The 17,268-nt window shown below is 44.8% G+C and overlaps 2 protein-coding genes across 7 annotated transcripts; both read right to left on the bottom strand.

The window, feature by feature from the left end:
* Nucleotides 1-298: 298 nt before the first annotated feature.
* On the bottom strand, nt 299-12,766 carry LOC132448818 (immunoglobulin-like domain-containing receptor 2). 6 transcript variants are annotated; one of them, XM_060040356.1, is made up of 10 exons: nt 12,410-12,764; nt 10,058-10,384; nt 9,152-9,271; nt 6,207-6,263; nt 4,902-5,048; nt 4,309-4,488; nt 3,934-4,029; nt 3,165-3,366; nt 1,836-2,847; nt 299-1,338 (listed from the first exon to the last, which is right to left on the bottom strand). In XM_060040356.1, exons 1-10 carry the CDS (start codon nt 12,447-12,449, stop codon nt 1,303-1,305), a joined length of 2,217 nt encoding a protein of 738 aa, XP_059896339.1. In that variant the 5' UTR covers nt 12,450-12,764; the 3' UTR covers nt 299-1,302. The 6 variants fall into 6 exon arrangements, with proteins under 6 accessions (XP_059896339.1, XP_059896340.1, XP_059896341.1 ...); XM_060040357.1 differs by having other exon boundaries at nt 1,836-2,844; nt 12,410-12,759; XM_060040358.1 differs by having other exon boundaries at nt 10,058-12,766.
* A 119-nt stretch (nt 12,767-12,885) lies between these two features.
* LOC132448822 (cell surface A33 antigen-like) lies at nt 12,886-16,854 on the bottom strand. The gene is made up of 7 exons (XM_060040366.1): nt 16,683-16,854; nt 16,128-16,306; nt 15,463-15,676; nt 15,100-15,264; nt 14,826-14,942; nt 14,520-14,643; nt 12,886-14,206 (listed from the first exon to the last, which is right to left on the bottom strand). Exons 1-7 carry the CDS (start codon nt 16,732-16,734, stop codon nt 13,438-13,440), a joined length of 1,620 nt encoding a protein of 539 aa, XP_059896349.1. The 5' UTR covers nt 16,735-16,854; the 3' UTR covers nt 12,886-13,437.
* Nucleotides 16,855-17,268: the final 414 nt, after the last annotated feature.

Below are 17,268 nucleotides of genomic sequence, written 5' to 3'. Positions count from 1 at the left end.
TTATTATTGACCTGCTATGGTAGGTTTCAGTTAACAATATAATTTGGGAAATGTAATAAAATATGTAATAATTATGTTAATACATAATTGTTTTCCCTTAATTGTTATTGAGGGCCGGGGTACATGCCATATTGTAAAATTGTACACAGTTGTATAAATTATGGTTGTCAGAACAGTGAAGTGTTTGTTTTGTTTTGTATATTTCTGATAAGCGACGATAAGAAAACACTTATTATCCAGGGTAAACACACATTATCAACATTTTATCAGGAATAGTGACCACACACATACGCAGACATTTATGAATAGATCATAGTTTTTTTATTTCGAAGGCATTGATTTCTTCCAAGCAAGTATAATACAAAAATGTGCTATGGCACAAACTCCAAGCCCATGGAATAGCCTAGGCCTGTATATTTTCATAATGTAACAAATGGGTTTGGATAGTTTCAGTGCATTTCAATATATATTACCATACAATGATACATACTGGCTACAAAAAGTACTAAAGCACATCAGATATATCGCACAAACAAAAGCACTCAGTCACCCACAGTCATTCACACACTCACTCCTACGTGTTCGTGTACACACACGCACGCACGCACGCGCAAACACACACACGCATGAACAGAGTAAACCTGAGCTGTGGCAATTTAAGTGAGAAACAAACTGAAATTAAAAAACATTGTAGAAAAATCCGGATCAAAGTGCGGTGAACTCTTTTTGCTGAATGTAACACAACACAAGGAATGTACTGGAATAAAAAAATGCATACGAAAATACATACACAATTGGCAACAAATGGGGTGATTCAGACAAAATTGGGCACTGGTACAGAATGGCACTCACCTTGGCAATGGCATTATTATTGTTTATTCGTCACGCTGCTGATCTGAGAGGAACATAAGAGCAACCTCCGACCTGCAGGAAAGCACCTACATTTTCATTCATATAAATACCTATAGGCAGGTGCTATCAGCATCACTCCTCAGTCAGAACGCGTACACCCTTTACTCTGCTGTACTAAACTCTTTCCGCACAATATTGCGGTTCTCATTCATTCCTCATGCCTGTCCCTCCATCTCCGTTGATTTCCTTGCCAGAGTCTTTTCAAGTAGCGATGGTCCTTGGTTTCCTTCACCATGGGGCTTTCCATGTTAAGTGAACAATTGGGTTCTTCATGAGTGCACACAGAAGATGCTTTGACTGCTTGGTGTGAAAGTCTTTAAAGGTGATGGATGGCAATGGGGTGTGAAGCGGGGGGGGGGGGGGGGGGGGAACTCACGCTGTTCTGCGTCGTCACACCATGAGATTGTCTCGGCTCAGTGCATGGCTCTGTTTGGGAAGCACACATGGAGAGCCACATGTTAGAGAGACCAGCCCTGAGGAACATGCTGGGTTAGTGGAGTCAGTCTATGCAGGTCATGTTAATACTGATATTGATATGGAGTGCAACACGAGCATGTAGCGTATTGGATGTGATATGAATATATGACATGATATGATGCATTAATGTCGCCCATTTGTGTCGGAATGACACTGTAACATGCTTTGTGCTGAAACCTCAGCCCCATGGTTAAAATTGAAAGTTTATTAGTTGCAATGAGTTGAAACGGAAATAGGTTAAGAGAGAAGTCAGAAAGAAGATATGCATATATGTCCACATATATGTAACCAGTTCAAAATGATCATTCATCCAATCCAGGGAGCACGTACAACAACCTCAGAATGCCGGTCAACACGTCTAACGTATTCAGAGCTGTGTTTGGATCTTCCATCCACAGAAACCAGGGCAGAGCCAGAGGCCTTCTTTGGTTCTACAAGTAACTCACCAGGTTCCGGTTTCTCTCCAGCTCCTCCCGGCCCCCCGGCAAGGCGTGGTGCGGCCCCCTCTGGGGCGCTGGGAGGTAAGAGAACGGCCTCGCGTCCGGGTCGGCTGTCCTGTACCGCTCGGTGCCGGGCGGCTCTACGGTGCGGTACCGCTGGTTGCCGGACGGTTCTGCTGTGCGAAGAACTTCCCGGGTTGGCGGTTCCGCGGCGCGATAGCGCTCATTACTGGGCGGTTCTGTGGCACGATACCGCTCATTACTGGGCGGTTCCGCGGTGCGATAGCGTTCGTTACTGGGCGGTTCCGCGGCGCGATAGCGTTCGTTACTGGGCGGTTCCGCGGCGCGATAGCGTTCGTTACTGGGCGGTTCCGCGGCGCGATAGCGTTCGTTACTGGGCGGTTCCGCGGCGCGATAGCGCTCGTTGCTGGGCGGTTCCACATCGCGGTACCGGTCCGAGCTCACCTCGGCCCTGCGGTACCTCTCCCCCTCCAGCTCTGAGTAGGGCGGCAGGGAGTCCTCTTCCTCGGGACGGTTGCTGGACGACCGGCTGTAGTAGCAGTCGCTGCCCTTCCCCCTGGAGCTGCCCTTGGAGGGGGTATCGCTGTCCTCCTCCGGCCTGCCCCCGCCACCCCCGACGCGCCCCGCCCGACCCCTGACCTTGCTGTCCAGGACGCTGCTCAGGAAGCCGTCGTCGTAGCCCCGGTCGTCGCGTGCGCGGCGGTCGGAGGGGCGCGAAGGACGGTCGCTGTCCCACGTGCCCCTCCTCTTCTTCTCCAGCGAAGGGCTGCGCCGGCGCCAGTCTCCGTCGTCGTCGGCGTACTCCTCGCGGCGGAAACGGCGAGGGGGGCTGCCACCGGGGGAGTCCCGGTCGTAGTCGCGGTCCCGGGGATCCCCTCGGCTGGCCCGTGTGCCGCCGTAGGAGCGGGCAAACTCCTCCAGCTCGTCCAGAGAGCCGGTGCGCCCTCTGCTGCCCAGAGTCTTCCTCTGCAGGTGCTCCGAGCGGGGATTCCACCTGCTTCACACCAAAGTCCACAACGCAGCCACGATTACGGAAGAGCTGGTGCAACAATTCATCACATTCCTGTAAGGCTTCCCTGCCCCATATGATAATTAATAATAACTGATTGGCCACACTTCATCACATTCCTCTAAGGCTTTCCCCCCTTCCCATATGATAATTAATAATAAATAAGGGATTGGCCTGTTGACCTATTGATTGATCTATGTTTTAAATGTATAAAATCTGAAAAGGGGTATCAACTGGGGGTGTTAATGAGCTCCTAATTTCAGATGGTGGGTCACTCGGCTGGAAGATGTCCACGAGGAGCTGACCTTCGGTCCAGCTCGTTGTCCGACTGGTTGCCTCTGAGCCGCCTCCCCCTGCGACCCTGAGTGGGCGGAGCCGCCCGGTGAGCTGATTGGTCGTCAAGGTCCACTATGGCCGGGAGCGCCTTCATCTGGACCGTCTGATAGGTGTGCCTGAAATCCACGTTCCCGCCTTCATGGAGCGAGCTCAGCTCTGATAGGCTCCTGGCTGTTCGGACAGGAATTGAATGATGAGGACGTGCGGGAAACGATACGTATATACAGAAACCAGACTGTTTTATATGTGATTCGATTTTTGTTATAATACCTTTCAATAACCGTCCCAAAGTACGAAAGGTTAAATCATTAGACATGTGCACTGTAAAACTGGGTCATCCATTGTTTGGAGTGGACATGTAGTGATAGTAGTATAGCCATATCCAGTTACTTCCTGTAACAGGCTTTTAATGTCTGATAAGCCTAGTGACAATATCTTTGTATTATATTACATAGAACAAAGGTACCAATGTAGGATGTAGAGACACATAATCTATTGTCATTTACAGGGACTGCCATTTTAGCAAAGGCAATCACGTTCACAATTGTTTCAACAAGGACAGAAGCCATCAAAGTTCTACAATAATGAATGTGAAAACGAGATGAGGATGATGTTGAATGTACGCAATCGCTAACAAAAGAAACTTTAGATCAACACAAACGCCCAGCACCAACACAAAGCATCATGCCGTCACACAGACTACATGTGGAGCTGCTCCCTAGTCCTTCGTAGTCTTACGTTGGAGCGTGACCATCTTTGTAGAGGGGAACTTAGCCAGCTCCTTCTCTACGCGGTACAGAGCTTCATTGGCCTGGTGCCGATAACCACTTCTCGCTGTGGACATGGACAGGCACATGCATGCACACGGGGCCGTAAAAAAGGCAAGGACACACACACACACACGCATACATGCGACATTTAGTCTACAGTACAGACATGCCCACGTTCAGGCAAAACATACGTCAGCAAACATGCACAGATAGACACGTTGAGGCATACATAAAGACTAGGAAAAACACACAGAAAGAAATGGGATGGGGGTTAATGATGGTTACCATGGTGACCGACGAGGCCGTGTGGTCGGCCGTTTGTTCGACAACTGCTCACACCTACCTGCCGCTAGGTTATTTTCAATTGAGGGAAAAGAGGACATCTTGGGCTCTGCATGGGCCGGAGGGGCTAGAGGGACCAGGGTGGGCACCCCAGGGATGTAGTAGGGGTACACTGGTACCTGGGACGGCTGGAGGGTCTGGGGCAGCTGGCCAGTCTTCGCCATCTTGCCTGCCTCGTACACTGGGTGAAGGGAACAACGAAAGAGGACAAATATTTGATTTTGGGTTTTTTCTTGCAGCAGATATCCAGTTTTACAATGGAACGAGGAAATGAAGCCGTTGTGTGTGTGTGTGTGTGTGTGTGCATATTTGTGCTTATGTGTTGTTGTGTGTTGGTGCATGTGTGTCTATATGAGGCGCTGCCATTTTCGTAAATTGTGTTTGTGTGTAATGGCATTGCATTACTTGCACGTATTACTGCTTTATTAAGCTTCTCCATTTGTTTGGATCTTTAAATATTTATGGATAGATCTTAGTGTTTTCTATCAAAGCCATTGATTCTCAAAAGAGGTAGAATAAAAATCGGTGATATGGCACAAACTCTATATATTTGTGCGTGTGCGTGTGCGTGTGTGTGTGTGCGTGACTACCCACAGTGGCGTGGACAGCAGCAGGTCTCCGGACAGCAGCAGCAGCGGAGGTAGCAGCAGCAGGAGTGGGGGCAGCACTGGCACCAGCAGACGCCCAGCAGCAACAGGGAGAGGACGCTGCCCAGGGCGACACATCCAACAAACACCCACTCTGGAAACACACACGCACGCACGCACGCACACACGCACAGACACACACGCACGGAGACACACACACCGATACACACACACACACACGCAAAGACAGACACACGCACAGTTACACACACACACACAAATACACACGCAGACAGAGGGGCACACACACACACACACACACACACACACACACACACACACACACACACACACACACACACACACACACACACACACACACACACACACACACACACACACACACACACACACAGGGAGATAAGACATACATTACACAGATAAGAGGTCTACGTATTTTTCCCTTCAAGTAATCAGATACCATTACTGTAATCTATTGAGGTCTTATTCGAGGAAGTATGACTGAATATTCACAAGAATTTAAAACTGTAATGTGTTCATCATGAAGGCATGCTCATGAATCATGTGACCATGATCAAACATACACCTAAAAAAAAATCCTGAAAGCTGCCTTCTCTGCTCACAGACACAGATAACACAGCATTAAAGATATAAAAAAATATGACAAAAGCAAACCCACAAGCACAGGATTACAATTTCACACATTGTGCACACACACACACACACACACACACACACACACACACACACACACACACACACACACACACACACACACACACATAAACATGAATTAAAGCAACGTGTTGGTAATTCTACAAAATCTGTCCATCTGCTCTCTCTAGTAGTCTGACTCCTATCCACATTCTTTCTTAGGGTGTGTCCAAAGTAACTAATTCAGTTCATTCATCTCCCTGTTCCATGTAAACACACATTGTCGGAGGAGTTCCTTTAGCCCAATCATTTAGGGAAAGCGTATAAATAGATTTCAACGGAATTCTAATTTTAAATGCGATTAAACGGTGTAAGAAAAATCCCAATATATTACATATATTCCAGCGCTGTGTGGTAATCAGACGAAGGGCACAGGCACGGACAAATTAAGACAAATAAATAAAGCAGTACAGTTTCCATTTGCCACCAAGATTGAGTGTTTGTCAACAAAAGAGGTGTTCGATTGGCCAGAGTTTGTAAAAGAAGACACAATCATTCGTGAAGCCAGTGGGTGCCAGCGTGGGAGAGAGGGAGAGAGGGGGTGAGAAAAAGAGGCAGGAGGGTGAGGGGGCCGTACCTGGCATAATCTCCACATCAAACTCAGGTAGGATATCGTGCTGCTCACCTGTCCTACCTGCAGAGAGAGAAAGAGGGCGGCAGGTGAGAGAAGCGGGAAGCAGGAGCGTGATAAGAGCGGCAGGGTGACAGATTTGTCGAAACGGTGTGGCCGATTCATTGCCCATGCAAAAGACAGTAGTCAGTAGGTGATGATAAGAGAGAGTGTGTACTCTCTTATCTGGGGACCGGAATGCATTGATCACCTAGATCGGTGTTAGTGGAAAAATCAACATTGAAACATTGTTGATGTGGAAAAAGCTATAATAGACGTTTAAATGTTTATTGGTGGATTCTGTGGGGAGAAAGCCTATAATTTAACCTTTGCTGCCATTGTATCTAGCTGGGTGTTATGACTTAACCCACGAAACATGGGACTCACTAATGGAATTACCACATGAATGCAAGCTCACATGAACACTAGCATGTGCATTTGACACACATCAATACAAAACCGTGTAAGCCGTGAATGTGGGCAAACGAGAAAGTGGAGTGGGCATCGGGAGAACATTGGTGTGTGGGCACAAAGAGGGTGCCATGGAAACTGGGGCAAGTGCTGCACTGAGGCATTCTGGGAGACTCATTTACGCACGGTGCTCATCAAAATAGAGCCATGCAAGACCTATCATCGGGGACACAATGGGGCTTTTGTGTGCTTTGTGTATGTGTCCAGACAGAGAGAAAGTGTACCCACTTTCACAAGGGTAGTAAACATCCGGAAAAAGGGGAAGAGATCGATAAACTGAAGAAGTGCTGGGCAGAAATACGAAATGGAGAGTAGTTCCCATTACCAAAGTAGCCCATGACAAGAAACTCATTTTAGAACATGTCGCACACACACACACACACACACACACACACACACACACACGCCCACACCCACAGCTGAGTAGACAGGAGCTGTAAGTGCAGGTCTTACGGCGATAACTAGAGGTTTCCCGACCCGTGTCTTCCTCAGTATGTGTTTTAGTCAGGTGTCTTCAGGAAGCTGTTATTAAAGTTAAGTCCGCCCAGCCCGTCGGATACATCTGACTCCAATAAGAGTGTACCAAACGCCCACAGCACAGCGGACAGGGCTCTCGTTCGTGCTGAGTAGGCAGTTGCCATGGTAAGCAAAAGTCCTGCCCTTGCATTACTGACAAAATAGAAACCCCCACCATTTATCTTGACACATTGGCTGGCTGGCACTTCCAACTAAATACCATCGGGCTGAGCAAATCTCGAGATCCCGAGAAAAAACAGAGAACGAGACAGAGAGAGAGAGAATAATAAGGGAAAAGTATGACATATTCTGGAAAAGGGCACCAGAAAGGAGGAATAGGAAGAATAATAAACTTAAGAATGTGGGAAGAGAATGGCTGAAAGTTCATTGTTGATTAGATTTTGACGTGAAAAACAAGCACTAAAAGAAACACTGAAACAAAACCGTACTAGCTTTTGGACTGGAGTACCACCAATACTAATACTACTAGCACTAATACTACAAACCCTGTCTGTTTTAATATCCTTCAGTTGAACCTTCCCCCGACCCCAAACCAGTCCCTAACTGTCTGTCTCGGTCTCTCTGTTTCTGTCTCTCTATCTCTGTCTCTCTCTCTCTCCCCCTCCCTCCCTCCCTCCCTCCCTCCCTCCCTCCCTCCCTCCCTCCCTCACTCCTCTGAGCTGATTGTAATGAGATTAGCAAAGAGAGTAGGAGGAGCTTATAAACCAACGCAATCTTTTACAACAACATTATTTTAAATTAAGAAGAAACCTTCTTACGATGATCACTTTTCTGGAGGAGAGCCAATTTGCTTCTTGTGGCTTATTCGGCATTCAAACACCCCAGTGAATATGTTCTGTATCAGTTGAATGTCTACACCAGTAACCCTCAAACATAGCTGGCTCTCCCTCCAAAATAAAGTTGCCATGGTAACGGCTTAGGGAGTGACTTGCGTTTCTGACAATAGCTTAGCCACACAGCTTACATGTATGAACGTTTGGTTACTTTGACTGAATTAAAAAATACTTAAGAAAAGTTGTTACCTGGTGCTAGGTTTGGATATATATATATATACGTATATATATACTTCTCTCTATACTAATCTCATATATATATATATTTGGCTTAGTGGTGTCATTTAACACATTCTACTGTCAGCTCTTTAACCAGATACAGATGATATTGTTTCTAATTTACTTTGGCTGGACCAAAGATAAGATAAGTCATGTTTCTAAAAGATAAGCTAACAAAACAACTGTATCTCATGAATGTGAGCATGAATGAAGACAAAAGCCACCACATAATTTTTTACTCTTGTTAAAAATATATATATTTGGTGACACTTAACAATATTGAGCAATAAGCATGAATAAACTATTAACTAACAGTTCATAATTAGTTGACTAATGTTCCAGCAAACATTTACTAATGCTGTTCATGTTAACTGGGATAATGGTGTTCATGTTAACTATGGTATCGATTTATACATTATTTAATAGGGTTGGGTCTAACCCGAAACTTAACCCTGAAGCTTATGCTTTTGAGATATAAAAACGCTTATTACTGCAGATTTTAATGAATGGTTAATTAATATCTTTATTGTAAAGTGTTACCTCATATTCTAAACACAATCAATCTAATGTTTGCAACCAAATACGGATCCATGTATCCAGCAGTCTGTTTGAACTGTGAACTTTGGAGACGGCACGGAGCCTGGGCAGGATATCAAAAACTGAGAGGGGCGGAGTGATGCCTTGTTTCCTGTATTGTTACCAATACTAATATGTATTGGCTGTTGTTCATTCAACAGGCTGAACTCATTGAAGCTATGGAGCTTTTTGTCGTTGAAATCATGAAGAGAACCTAATTTGCCTAGCTTTGAGCACTGTAGGATTTGATAAGTGTTTTCTGCGTTGTTGACCTACCCAGCACTAGTAATTCCACTTGGCCCTCATTCTTGCCCTCCAGGTCGTCTGGGATGACAATTTTGCAGAAGTACACGCCACTGTCGCCCCACTGGAGCTCACCGATCCGCAAGTTCGATTCTGGGGGAAAGAAAGAAGATAACCATAAATCATAGAGTCAACTGCTTTGCTATCAGGGAGCCACACACACGATACGCATGCACGCACGCACGCTCAAAAACACACACATGCACACGTTTGATGCTTTTATCAGGGAAGTGAATGTTTGGCTCCACATAACTGTAATTCACCTAGACCAGAGGCCCTGTTTTCTACTGATATGCCAGCAGGGCTATAAAACATGTGTCTCAATGGGATGGGTGGTCACGGGTCGCAGGAGCCCCAACGTGAATACATCTGAATGAGAGAAAGGAGGCCTGTGATAAGGTGTGCATAGTGACCCCTCTTTTGTGAGATGGGAGACAAATGCAGGGCTATATTTATGAATCAGGAAACACAAAGCACCGATCCGCTGTAATTCCTGCCAAGTGCTTCACGCAGTGCTGATAGTATACATCAAAAGATACGCACACAATGGTTTTACAAGCTCACACGGAGGAGACATAGGCATTCGTTACCCCTTACTCTCACAAACACCTAAAGGCTTAGTTATGGTTGGACGTCGACGCAACGCAATGACCACGCAGTCGTTTCGACGCAGTCGTGAACCTGTTTTAGCTCTGTGTCGGGTTTACGCAACAACAAAACATTTTTGGAGGCGCATGTCAGGCCCTGAAGGTGGACGCAAGGAGGTTCCGCAAGGACGTAATGGGTCCGTAAACCCCCTTGCGTTGCGTCGACGTCCAACCATAACTAAGCCTTAAAAGAGGGCACCTTTTGCACACAAAAAGTAACTGGGAACATTACTGTCAACGATGGCGATGTCTCTGCCCTTGTAGTGCTCAGCCAGGGTCATGGAGGGTCCCTGGCCGGAGGCCACGATGCGCACCGTGCGGCTGGTATCCGAGCACTCCAGGTGGGACTGGGCACCGAGGGCGGAGCCCATCGCCCCCAGAGTGCTGGGGGAGAAGGATTCCTGCGTGCGGTCGCGGCAGTAGGATTTGTACCACCACTGCACCACCGGCGTCTTGGTGGAGGCGGTGTGGTACTGGCACGGCAAGACCACCGTCTGGAAGAGCATGGCGAACTGCTGCTCCTCCTGCACCGTCACGTGCACGCCGTCACAGACGCAGACTGACATGCGTGTGCGTGTACGCGCGCGTGGACACGCACACACACACACACACACACACACAAACACGCACACACACACACACACACAAACACGCACACACACACACGCACACACACACACACACACACACACACACACACAAACACGCACACACACGCACACACACGTAGCAATAAAACAGAACACTTGATCAAGAATGTATTCAACAGAAATGAAGGAATAATAATTGTAATTGATTCATGGAGATATATGTCCCATGTGTTTACAAGGCTCAGGAGATTATATATGCTGCTGATCAACCAAGAAACAGCTTGTAGCCGAGTGACCCTCTGAAGTAAGAGCCCCCTTCTCTTCCACTTAACATTTAAACAAACAGAACTTAAATATCATAGTTTTCTTTGAATTATTATTATTGTTATTTATTTTTTTATCACCAATCAGTATCAGATCATGTCATATAAAAGAAATGTGTGTGTGAGTGTGCATACACATGTGTTTATCTGTATGTGTGCAAACAACGGAGCAATGCAGTGCAAGATTATGAAACAGGAGGAGAGCTACAGAAATTGGGGCTTCTCTTGCTTAATGCTAGGGTCACAGAGGTCAAATTCCACTATTTGAAGGGGGCTGGGGCGCTCTGCAAAGCAGCAGGGGGTTGTCATCATAACCGGCAACAGTTGGGGGCTTGTGGCTAAAGTCTCGACGTACTCATGTAGGATAGGGTGGGGCAGGGTTTTTAGTATAAATAAGTCCCCGAAGACCGGAAATCCAAACAAAGGCAATTTCTCTGACCCACTCTCGTCATAGAAACAGAAAAAGTGTGTCATATTTATTGAAATAAGAGTCAAATGTCGTTCCAATGTGCTTAGCTTTATAACTGTGTTACAAAGCTTGCTTGTGCCTGTGTAGCCTATTTGAAAAAGTTTATAACACAAACATATAGTAAATATGGCAGGGACAGGACTCCTACATTCCAAAAATGTCAGCCTAGTTCTGGCCTTCCCTTTGTCTTTTTGTTCATGGGTCAGACCATTGTTAAGGCTACGCAGAAAAAAAGACCCCCCCCCCCAATCCGAATCTAAGAATGTAGAGGGGAGAAGGTGCACGAGACTTCTAACCAATGAGATTCGCTTGGCAAGTCCAGCTGAGTCTCATAGGCCAATTAAATTCGAGGGTTTAAAAGCAACCGTTACATGGTAAATCTCAGCAAAAAATAAAAGCGGAACCGCATAGCACCGTCGAGGTGAGCGCCCCCCCCCCCCCCCCCCCCCCCTCCGTCAGATAAATATGAATCACCATGTCTGCTGTGTTTCAATCACACCTAATTTATGCAGGCATACTCTTTTTGTCTTTTACATCATGACAAGTGAATCAACAGGTGTGTAGGTATGCGTTTTAGCGCTTAATAGATTATCAGACGCTGCATTTCGTCAGACAATTTTAGATAACATAACAACTTATCTAAGGAATATAACGTGAAGCCGGTAGAGTACGTATGTGACCTGGTTTCCCGCAGATTTAACGTGGACTCGGGCACTTGACTCTCCGTCTCTGAGTCATTTGTCAAAGCACCCACAGGACGCTACATGTTTCCTGAGAAACCTTTCGGCTTTTCCTCCTATCAGTTCCCCCATTTCCTGCCTTACAAAAGGCGTCCCTGTAGTATGAACATTTCGGACTCAAAAGCATGTAAAACAAAAACGCATAACAGTTAGTTTACCCCACTTTGGCCTATTTAAATAGTTTAGACGTAGGCTATCTAAACGATGGAAAAAAAATGTATCTTAATCTCCTTCTGGAAATAATAGGTAACGGTTAACGTTAGACCAATTAAAATAACCACCAATAAAGACGCGCTGGTCTTGTTTAATAGTTTTTTGTTAAAACACAATAAAAAGTAAGCCATCGTCTTTTCCTTGGAGTCGACCGAAGCGCAGACCTGCTGCAGTGATCGCCCCACAAGTGGCCCATCGATTCTCTGCTTCACAAAGATAGAAAAAGCTCAAAGTTTGAGTAAAACTTACCCAATACGCATATCAACACAGCCAAACGACAAAACTTCATTTTACCGTCCGTTTTACAGAGCAGTACAAACAGTCCACATGATGGGACTTCTTGTTGACGGCTTGGTTACTTGCTCCAGTCTTTGCAACGGCGCAGTAAATCAACTGCGACTAACGGGATTGTACCACTATAGCGACGGGTAAGCAGCGCGAATAATAACAAGTGAGTGTCCACAATGTATTTACATTTTATCAAGGCCAGACAACATACTGTCATCAGTTGCGTTTCATTTAATAAATATAGACCTATACCCTTGACGTGTATTTTTTAAATACTGAACTTTGAACAATGAAGAACACGAGGGGAGTCAACCATGCTATGTTTGTGTGTGTGTGTGTGTGTGTGTGTGTGTGTGTGTGTGTGTGTGTGTGTGTGTGTGTGTGTGTGTGTGTGTGTGTGAAAGTTTAACATTTTAAACAAGGTACGTCTCATAATATGGAAGTGTTTGTAAATATTTATTGAAATTGATTTATTTGATTTGCATAACCAATAACGTACAAATTGGTAATAAGTACACCCCGTTTTACTTAATTGATTAACAATGGCACCGACAGAACAACAACAACAAAAAGGATACATAAAGCGCACAATATAAACATCACACATTACATTATGGAACTTATAGAGCCTATTTCAACAATTTACTTGTTGCTATGGGCTATTTATGCACATATAATTCTACGGATTCTGAAGTGTCATTTTTTTTGTCTAAAATTGTACTTTATGGCAGGCTTCTACCTAGTTGTTTAGTCTATGCACAAAACAGTATTGATGATGCCAAAATCTATAGAAATATGCTGACATATACAAAGGACATAAAAGCCTAATGATGATTTCCAACAACACAAAAGTATCACAATATAAAAAAAGGTTAATGTATGTATGCAAATTACATGCAAACATGTCAAATTCATATAATATTTTATTTGTTTTTGAAAATTTGGCATATGATTAATGGTCATGGCTGTCGTTAATGCTTTTTTAGATTTTAGACATTATAACTAGGCCTACTCTCACCAAGGCGATCGCGACTTCCACCATGCCGATTATATTGTGCATCAAGGTTATCACGACTGCCATGGCTGCGATCCCGATTATCGTCAAGACGATCGCGACTGCCATAGCGATCTCGTGTATTGTCAAGGTTATCTCGACTTCCCCGGACTTCATCACTCTGGTCGTCAAGCCGATCGCGACTTCCCCGATAGCGATCGCGTTTATCGTCAAGTCTGTCGCGACTTCCCCGAATGTCATCATGTTGATCGTCAAGCCTGTCGCGGCTTCCCCGATAACGATCATGTTGGTCATCAAGGCGGTCGCTACTTCCGCGATAGCGGTTGGGATGATCATCAAGCCGATCGCGACTTCCACGAATTTCATCCTGATCATCAAGCCGATCGCGACTTCCACGAATTTCATTCCGATCATCAAGCCGATCGCGACTTCCACGAATTTCATCCTGATCATCAAGTCGATCGCGACTACCCCGAGAGAAGTCACGCTTTTCGTCAAGACGTCCACGAATGCCATCACTACCGTTTCCATAGCCATTTTCTGTATCATTATAACTGTGTTGTTCAGCTTCCAACACGCTTGTCCCAGCCCGGTTGTCGTTGTGGTTGCCCAGATCACGAACACTTTTCTCTTCAAAGTGGTCTGACTCTTCAACGTATGGCTTAGTCAAGGTGCTTGACTGGTCATCCCAATATTGGTTTCTAACTGAGGGTTGGTCTTGGAACTCCACGTCGCCGGGAGAACTGACGGAGAAAGACAGTCATGGCATGAAACAACAATGTTCTTCAAAATAGCAAAGCACAAAGCGGAAGATTTTGTACAAAATTGTACCCAAAAGAGCAGAGAGTGTAAGGCCCAATCCCATTTCTACCCCTTACCCCTTCCCCTTACCCCTCCCCCTTGTTTTGTAGGGGTAAGGGGAAGGGGTAAGGGGAAGGGGTAAGGGGAAGGCGTAAGGGGTAGAAATGGGATTGGGCCTAAGTTTACACGGACAAGTCATCTGGTCAAAGAGGATGCCATAACGGGTCGGCCCCTTTAAATGGAATTCATACATACCCTTCGACAGGCTTGTTCTCTTTATCCTTCTTACAACAGCAACAGTAGATAACAATGCCGAGGACGACGAGACCTGCTACGACCCCTCCAATGATGCCTGCCGTTGCCCCAACGTTCATAGTGGCTAAAGAAAGACATAAACATTAAAGTGGTCATCTCAAAATGCTCCATTTGGACTCTGGTGACACCTTTCGTAATAATCTGTAATTGTTCGCGTAGCGCGGTGTCGCAACTGACATCCGATTCGTAACATAATACTCATAATACTAATCAATACTAATCAATCAAGTTAATTTTTTAACTCACTGGGTAGCACCGATAGGGTGAGGTTGCAGCTGCCATGACCAACTCGATTGGTTGCGGCACAGACGAAAAACCCAGAATCCTCCTTTGAAATATTAAAGAGGGCCAGGACTCCATCCTCTATAACAAAAACGAAGACAACACAATGTTTTTAAGGGAAGAGTGGGGTATATCACTGTCAACACAACAAAAGCCTTTCGCACCCAATTTCTAAGTGAGACTCAAATACTCTTGACATGCAGTAGAATATTGCATTGTATGTGGATAAAAGGCGTACTTTCAGCGGCCCGGAGTGGGAATGGTCTGGGAGCATTTAGGACACTGTAGCTCTTCCATTCATAAGTGGGACTAGGGGAGCCCTCTTCAGACATACAGCTGAGGCTTATGTTGTTCCAGTATTCAGCAGTGCCTTTGATCCCACAGACAGGCCTGGATGGAGCAACTGGAGCCAAACACAATGGAAAACGACAATTAAAAATCTCCATTCACAACCAAGAATCTCACTGCACAACGACAAATGTCTGAATACAAAATAAATTTATAGTTTAATGACATTCGATTTTTGGATTCCATGGATGTGGCTTAAGAGATCTTGAGGATAATTAAATGACGCCGGTTCTGTATTTTTATGTTTTCTCACCTAGGACCAGTAGGGTAGTGGTAGCTGCTGTTTTTCCCTCATCGTCGCCTTGGATAGTGACACTGCACTGGAAGATGCGACTGTCCTGCATTAGAACTTTATCCAGCTGGAGTGTGCTCTGCTTTGAGGCGAGGTCAACCGACATTTGAGCTCGGCCTTCAAAGTTCGGAGCGATGTCTATCTGACTGTTTGGAAACCAGGTGGCCACTGGCCTCTAAGGGACACACACAAACCAGGTATGTTTTACAACTATCCATTCTCCATTCAGAGCCTTTCTGTCCAAGACAAAAGAGCTACAATTGGTTAATGACGTTATACAATGTTTACTGTTAACGGTTTATTATAAGATGCACAGAACAGAGTCAGACTGGGCACTGACGTTCTTATGACAAGTCACCAGCAAAAACCTATCAGGGTATTATTAATTATGTATGAATTGATGTATGATTTCCCTTTTGGATATTGTATATCTGTTGTCAGGATAAAGCACAACCACTTGAAGTATCCATTCACACCTAATGAATCCAAATAAAAATGTAGGTGAATAAAAAATGTAGAAAAGGGTTAATAAGTAGCTAACACCAGCTTTGGCCCTTCTACACTTCCCAGCCGTGTCATTGTACAATCAGTTTATAGATCATCAAAATTAACAAAAAATAACGTACCCATGGATCATTTTCTTTGTCAGGTTGAACATCCCATTTCACTAAGAAGACATTTGAGTCTGGCCTGGCTGGTTTGTATGAACATGTCATGGCTATATTCCCTCCTCTCGCCACCTCATACTGACTCTGGGAAATAGAAACGTCCAGGCCACTACAGCAGGACAGGACTAAAAGAAGACCTGCCAAGAGAAATATATAGAAATAAATGATAGAAGAGGCAATGAAATTGGGTCATTTAAAAAAGGATGAATGCATTTGTAAGAAATCCTGATCACGAGATGGTATAAAGAAAAATAAATTCGACATATAAAGTCTTATAGAATTTGAATAGCACTGTCCCACTGTATCACATATAACACAAAGTGACATTGTTATTATACAATATTAAACTCAAATGCACTCTTTTAATTTTCTCTGGTATACAATGAAGAAAACGGCAGGACTCTTCCGGGTAAGTTGAAACAAAAGGTAGGACAATGATTAACCCTGAATGGTTGGAGAAAGGTGTGTCAGTGTATTTTTATAGAAATTAGCAGGAATCGTGGAAAACCTTACCTGTAAAATCAAGTAGTAGTCTTCTCCAACCAAGGAATGTTCCCCTTTCCATTTCTTATGATAGGATAAAGTAGATCCAGTAGGAAAGGTCTTCTTTCGATCATTTAAGGGACAGTCTGAGCAAAAGCCTCTGCTAGGAGTGGCGATATGACTTCTTCTGGTTTATGAGTTAATCAGTTATGAACTGTTGACCACATGCCACCCGAAAAGGTCCAATCAGCAAAGTCTTGAAGTCAACCTTTGGTGGTAGTAGCAGGCAGCAGGCAGGGTGGTTAAGTGATATATAACTTGATAGATCTAATATAGAACAAACTAATGTATATTAAAAGTGCCTGTATCTATACACTGTATACATTTCGGGTTATTTGTGTTAACATATTGATAGATTTGTTGATGGAGTGGAATATGAATTTGATCTATTTATTATCCCTTGTTGTTATACTCGTTCTAACCTGCAGGTTGCAGTGTTTACCAGCAATGACGCTTGTCGAAGGTCCTTCAATTGTAACATTTGTAGCAGATTAAGGAGATGAAGGAGATGCTCTTTACTCAGAGACACTGTTTTTATGATTTAATGTAACATGCG

The sequence above is a fragment of the Gadus macrocephalus genome, chromosome 20 (assembly GCF_031168955.1).
Source record: "Gadus macrocephalus chromosome 20, ASM3116895v1".
Taxonomy (NCBI): Eukaryota; Metazoa; Chordata; class Actinopteri; order Gadiformes; family Gadidae; genus Gadus; species Gadus macrocephalus.
This window is presented reverse-complemented; position numbering and strand designations above follow the sequence as displayed.

Excerpts from the sequence above, each read along its gene's own strand:
- LOC132448822 (XM_060040366.1), bottom strand. The coding sequence starts at position 16,734 with ATGGAAAGGGGAACATTCCTTGGTTGGAGAAGACTACTACTTGATTTT. Across the intron at positions 16,307-16,682 it reads ACTACTACTTGATTTTACAG|GTCTTCTTTTAGTCCTGTCC; the intron begins GTAAGGTTTTCC and ends TTCTCTTGGCAG. Across the intron at positions 14,644-14,825 it reads CACCCTATCGGTGCTACCCA|CCACTATGAACGTTGGGGCA; the intron begins GTGAGTTAAAAA and ends GTCTTTCTTTAG.
- LOC132448818 (XM_060040356.1), bottom strand. The coding sequence starts at position 12,449 with ATGAAGTTTTGTCGTTTGGCTGTGTTGATATGCGTATTGG. Across the intron at positions 6,264-9,151 it reads AGTGGAATTACTAGTGCTGG|GTAGGACAGGTGAGCAGCAC; the intron begins GTAGGTCAACAA and ends CTCTCTCTGCAG. Across the intron at positions 1,339-1,835 it reads TGGAGAGAAACCGGAACCTG|AGCCATGCACTGAGCCGAGA; the intron begins GTGAGTTACTTG and ends CTTCCCAAACAG.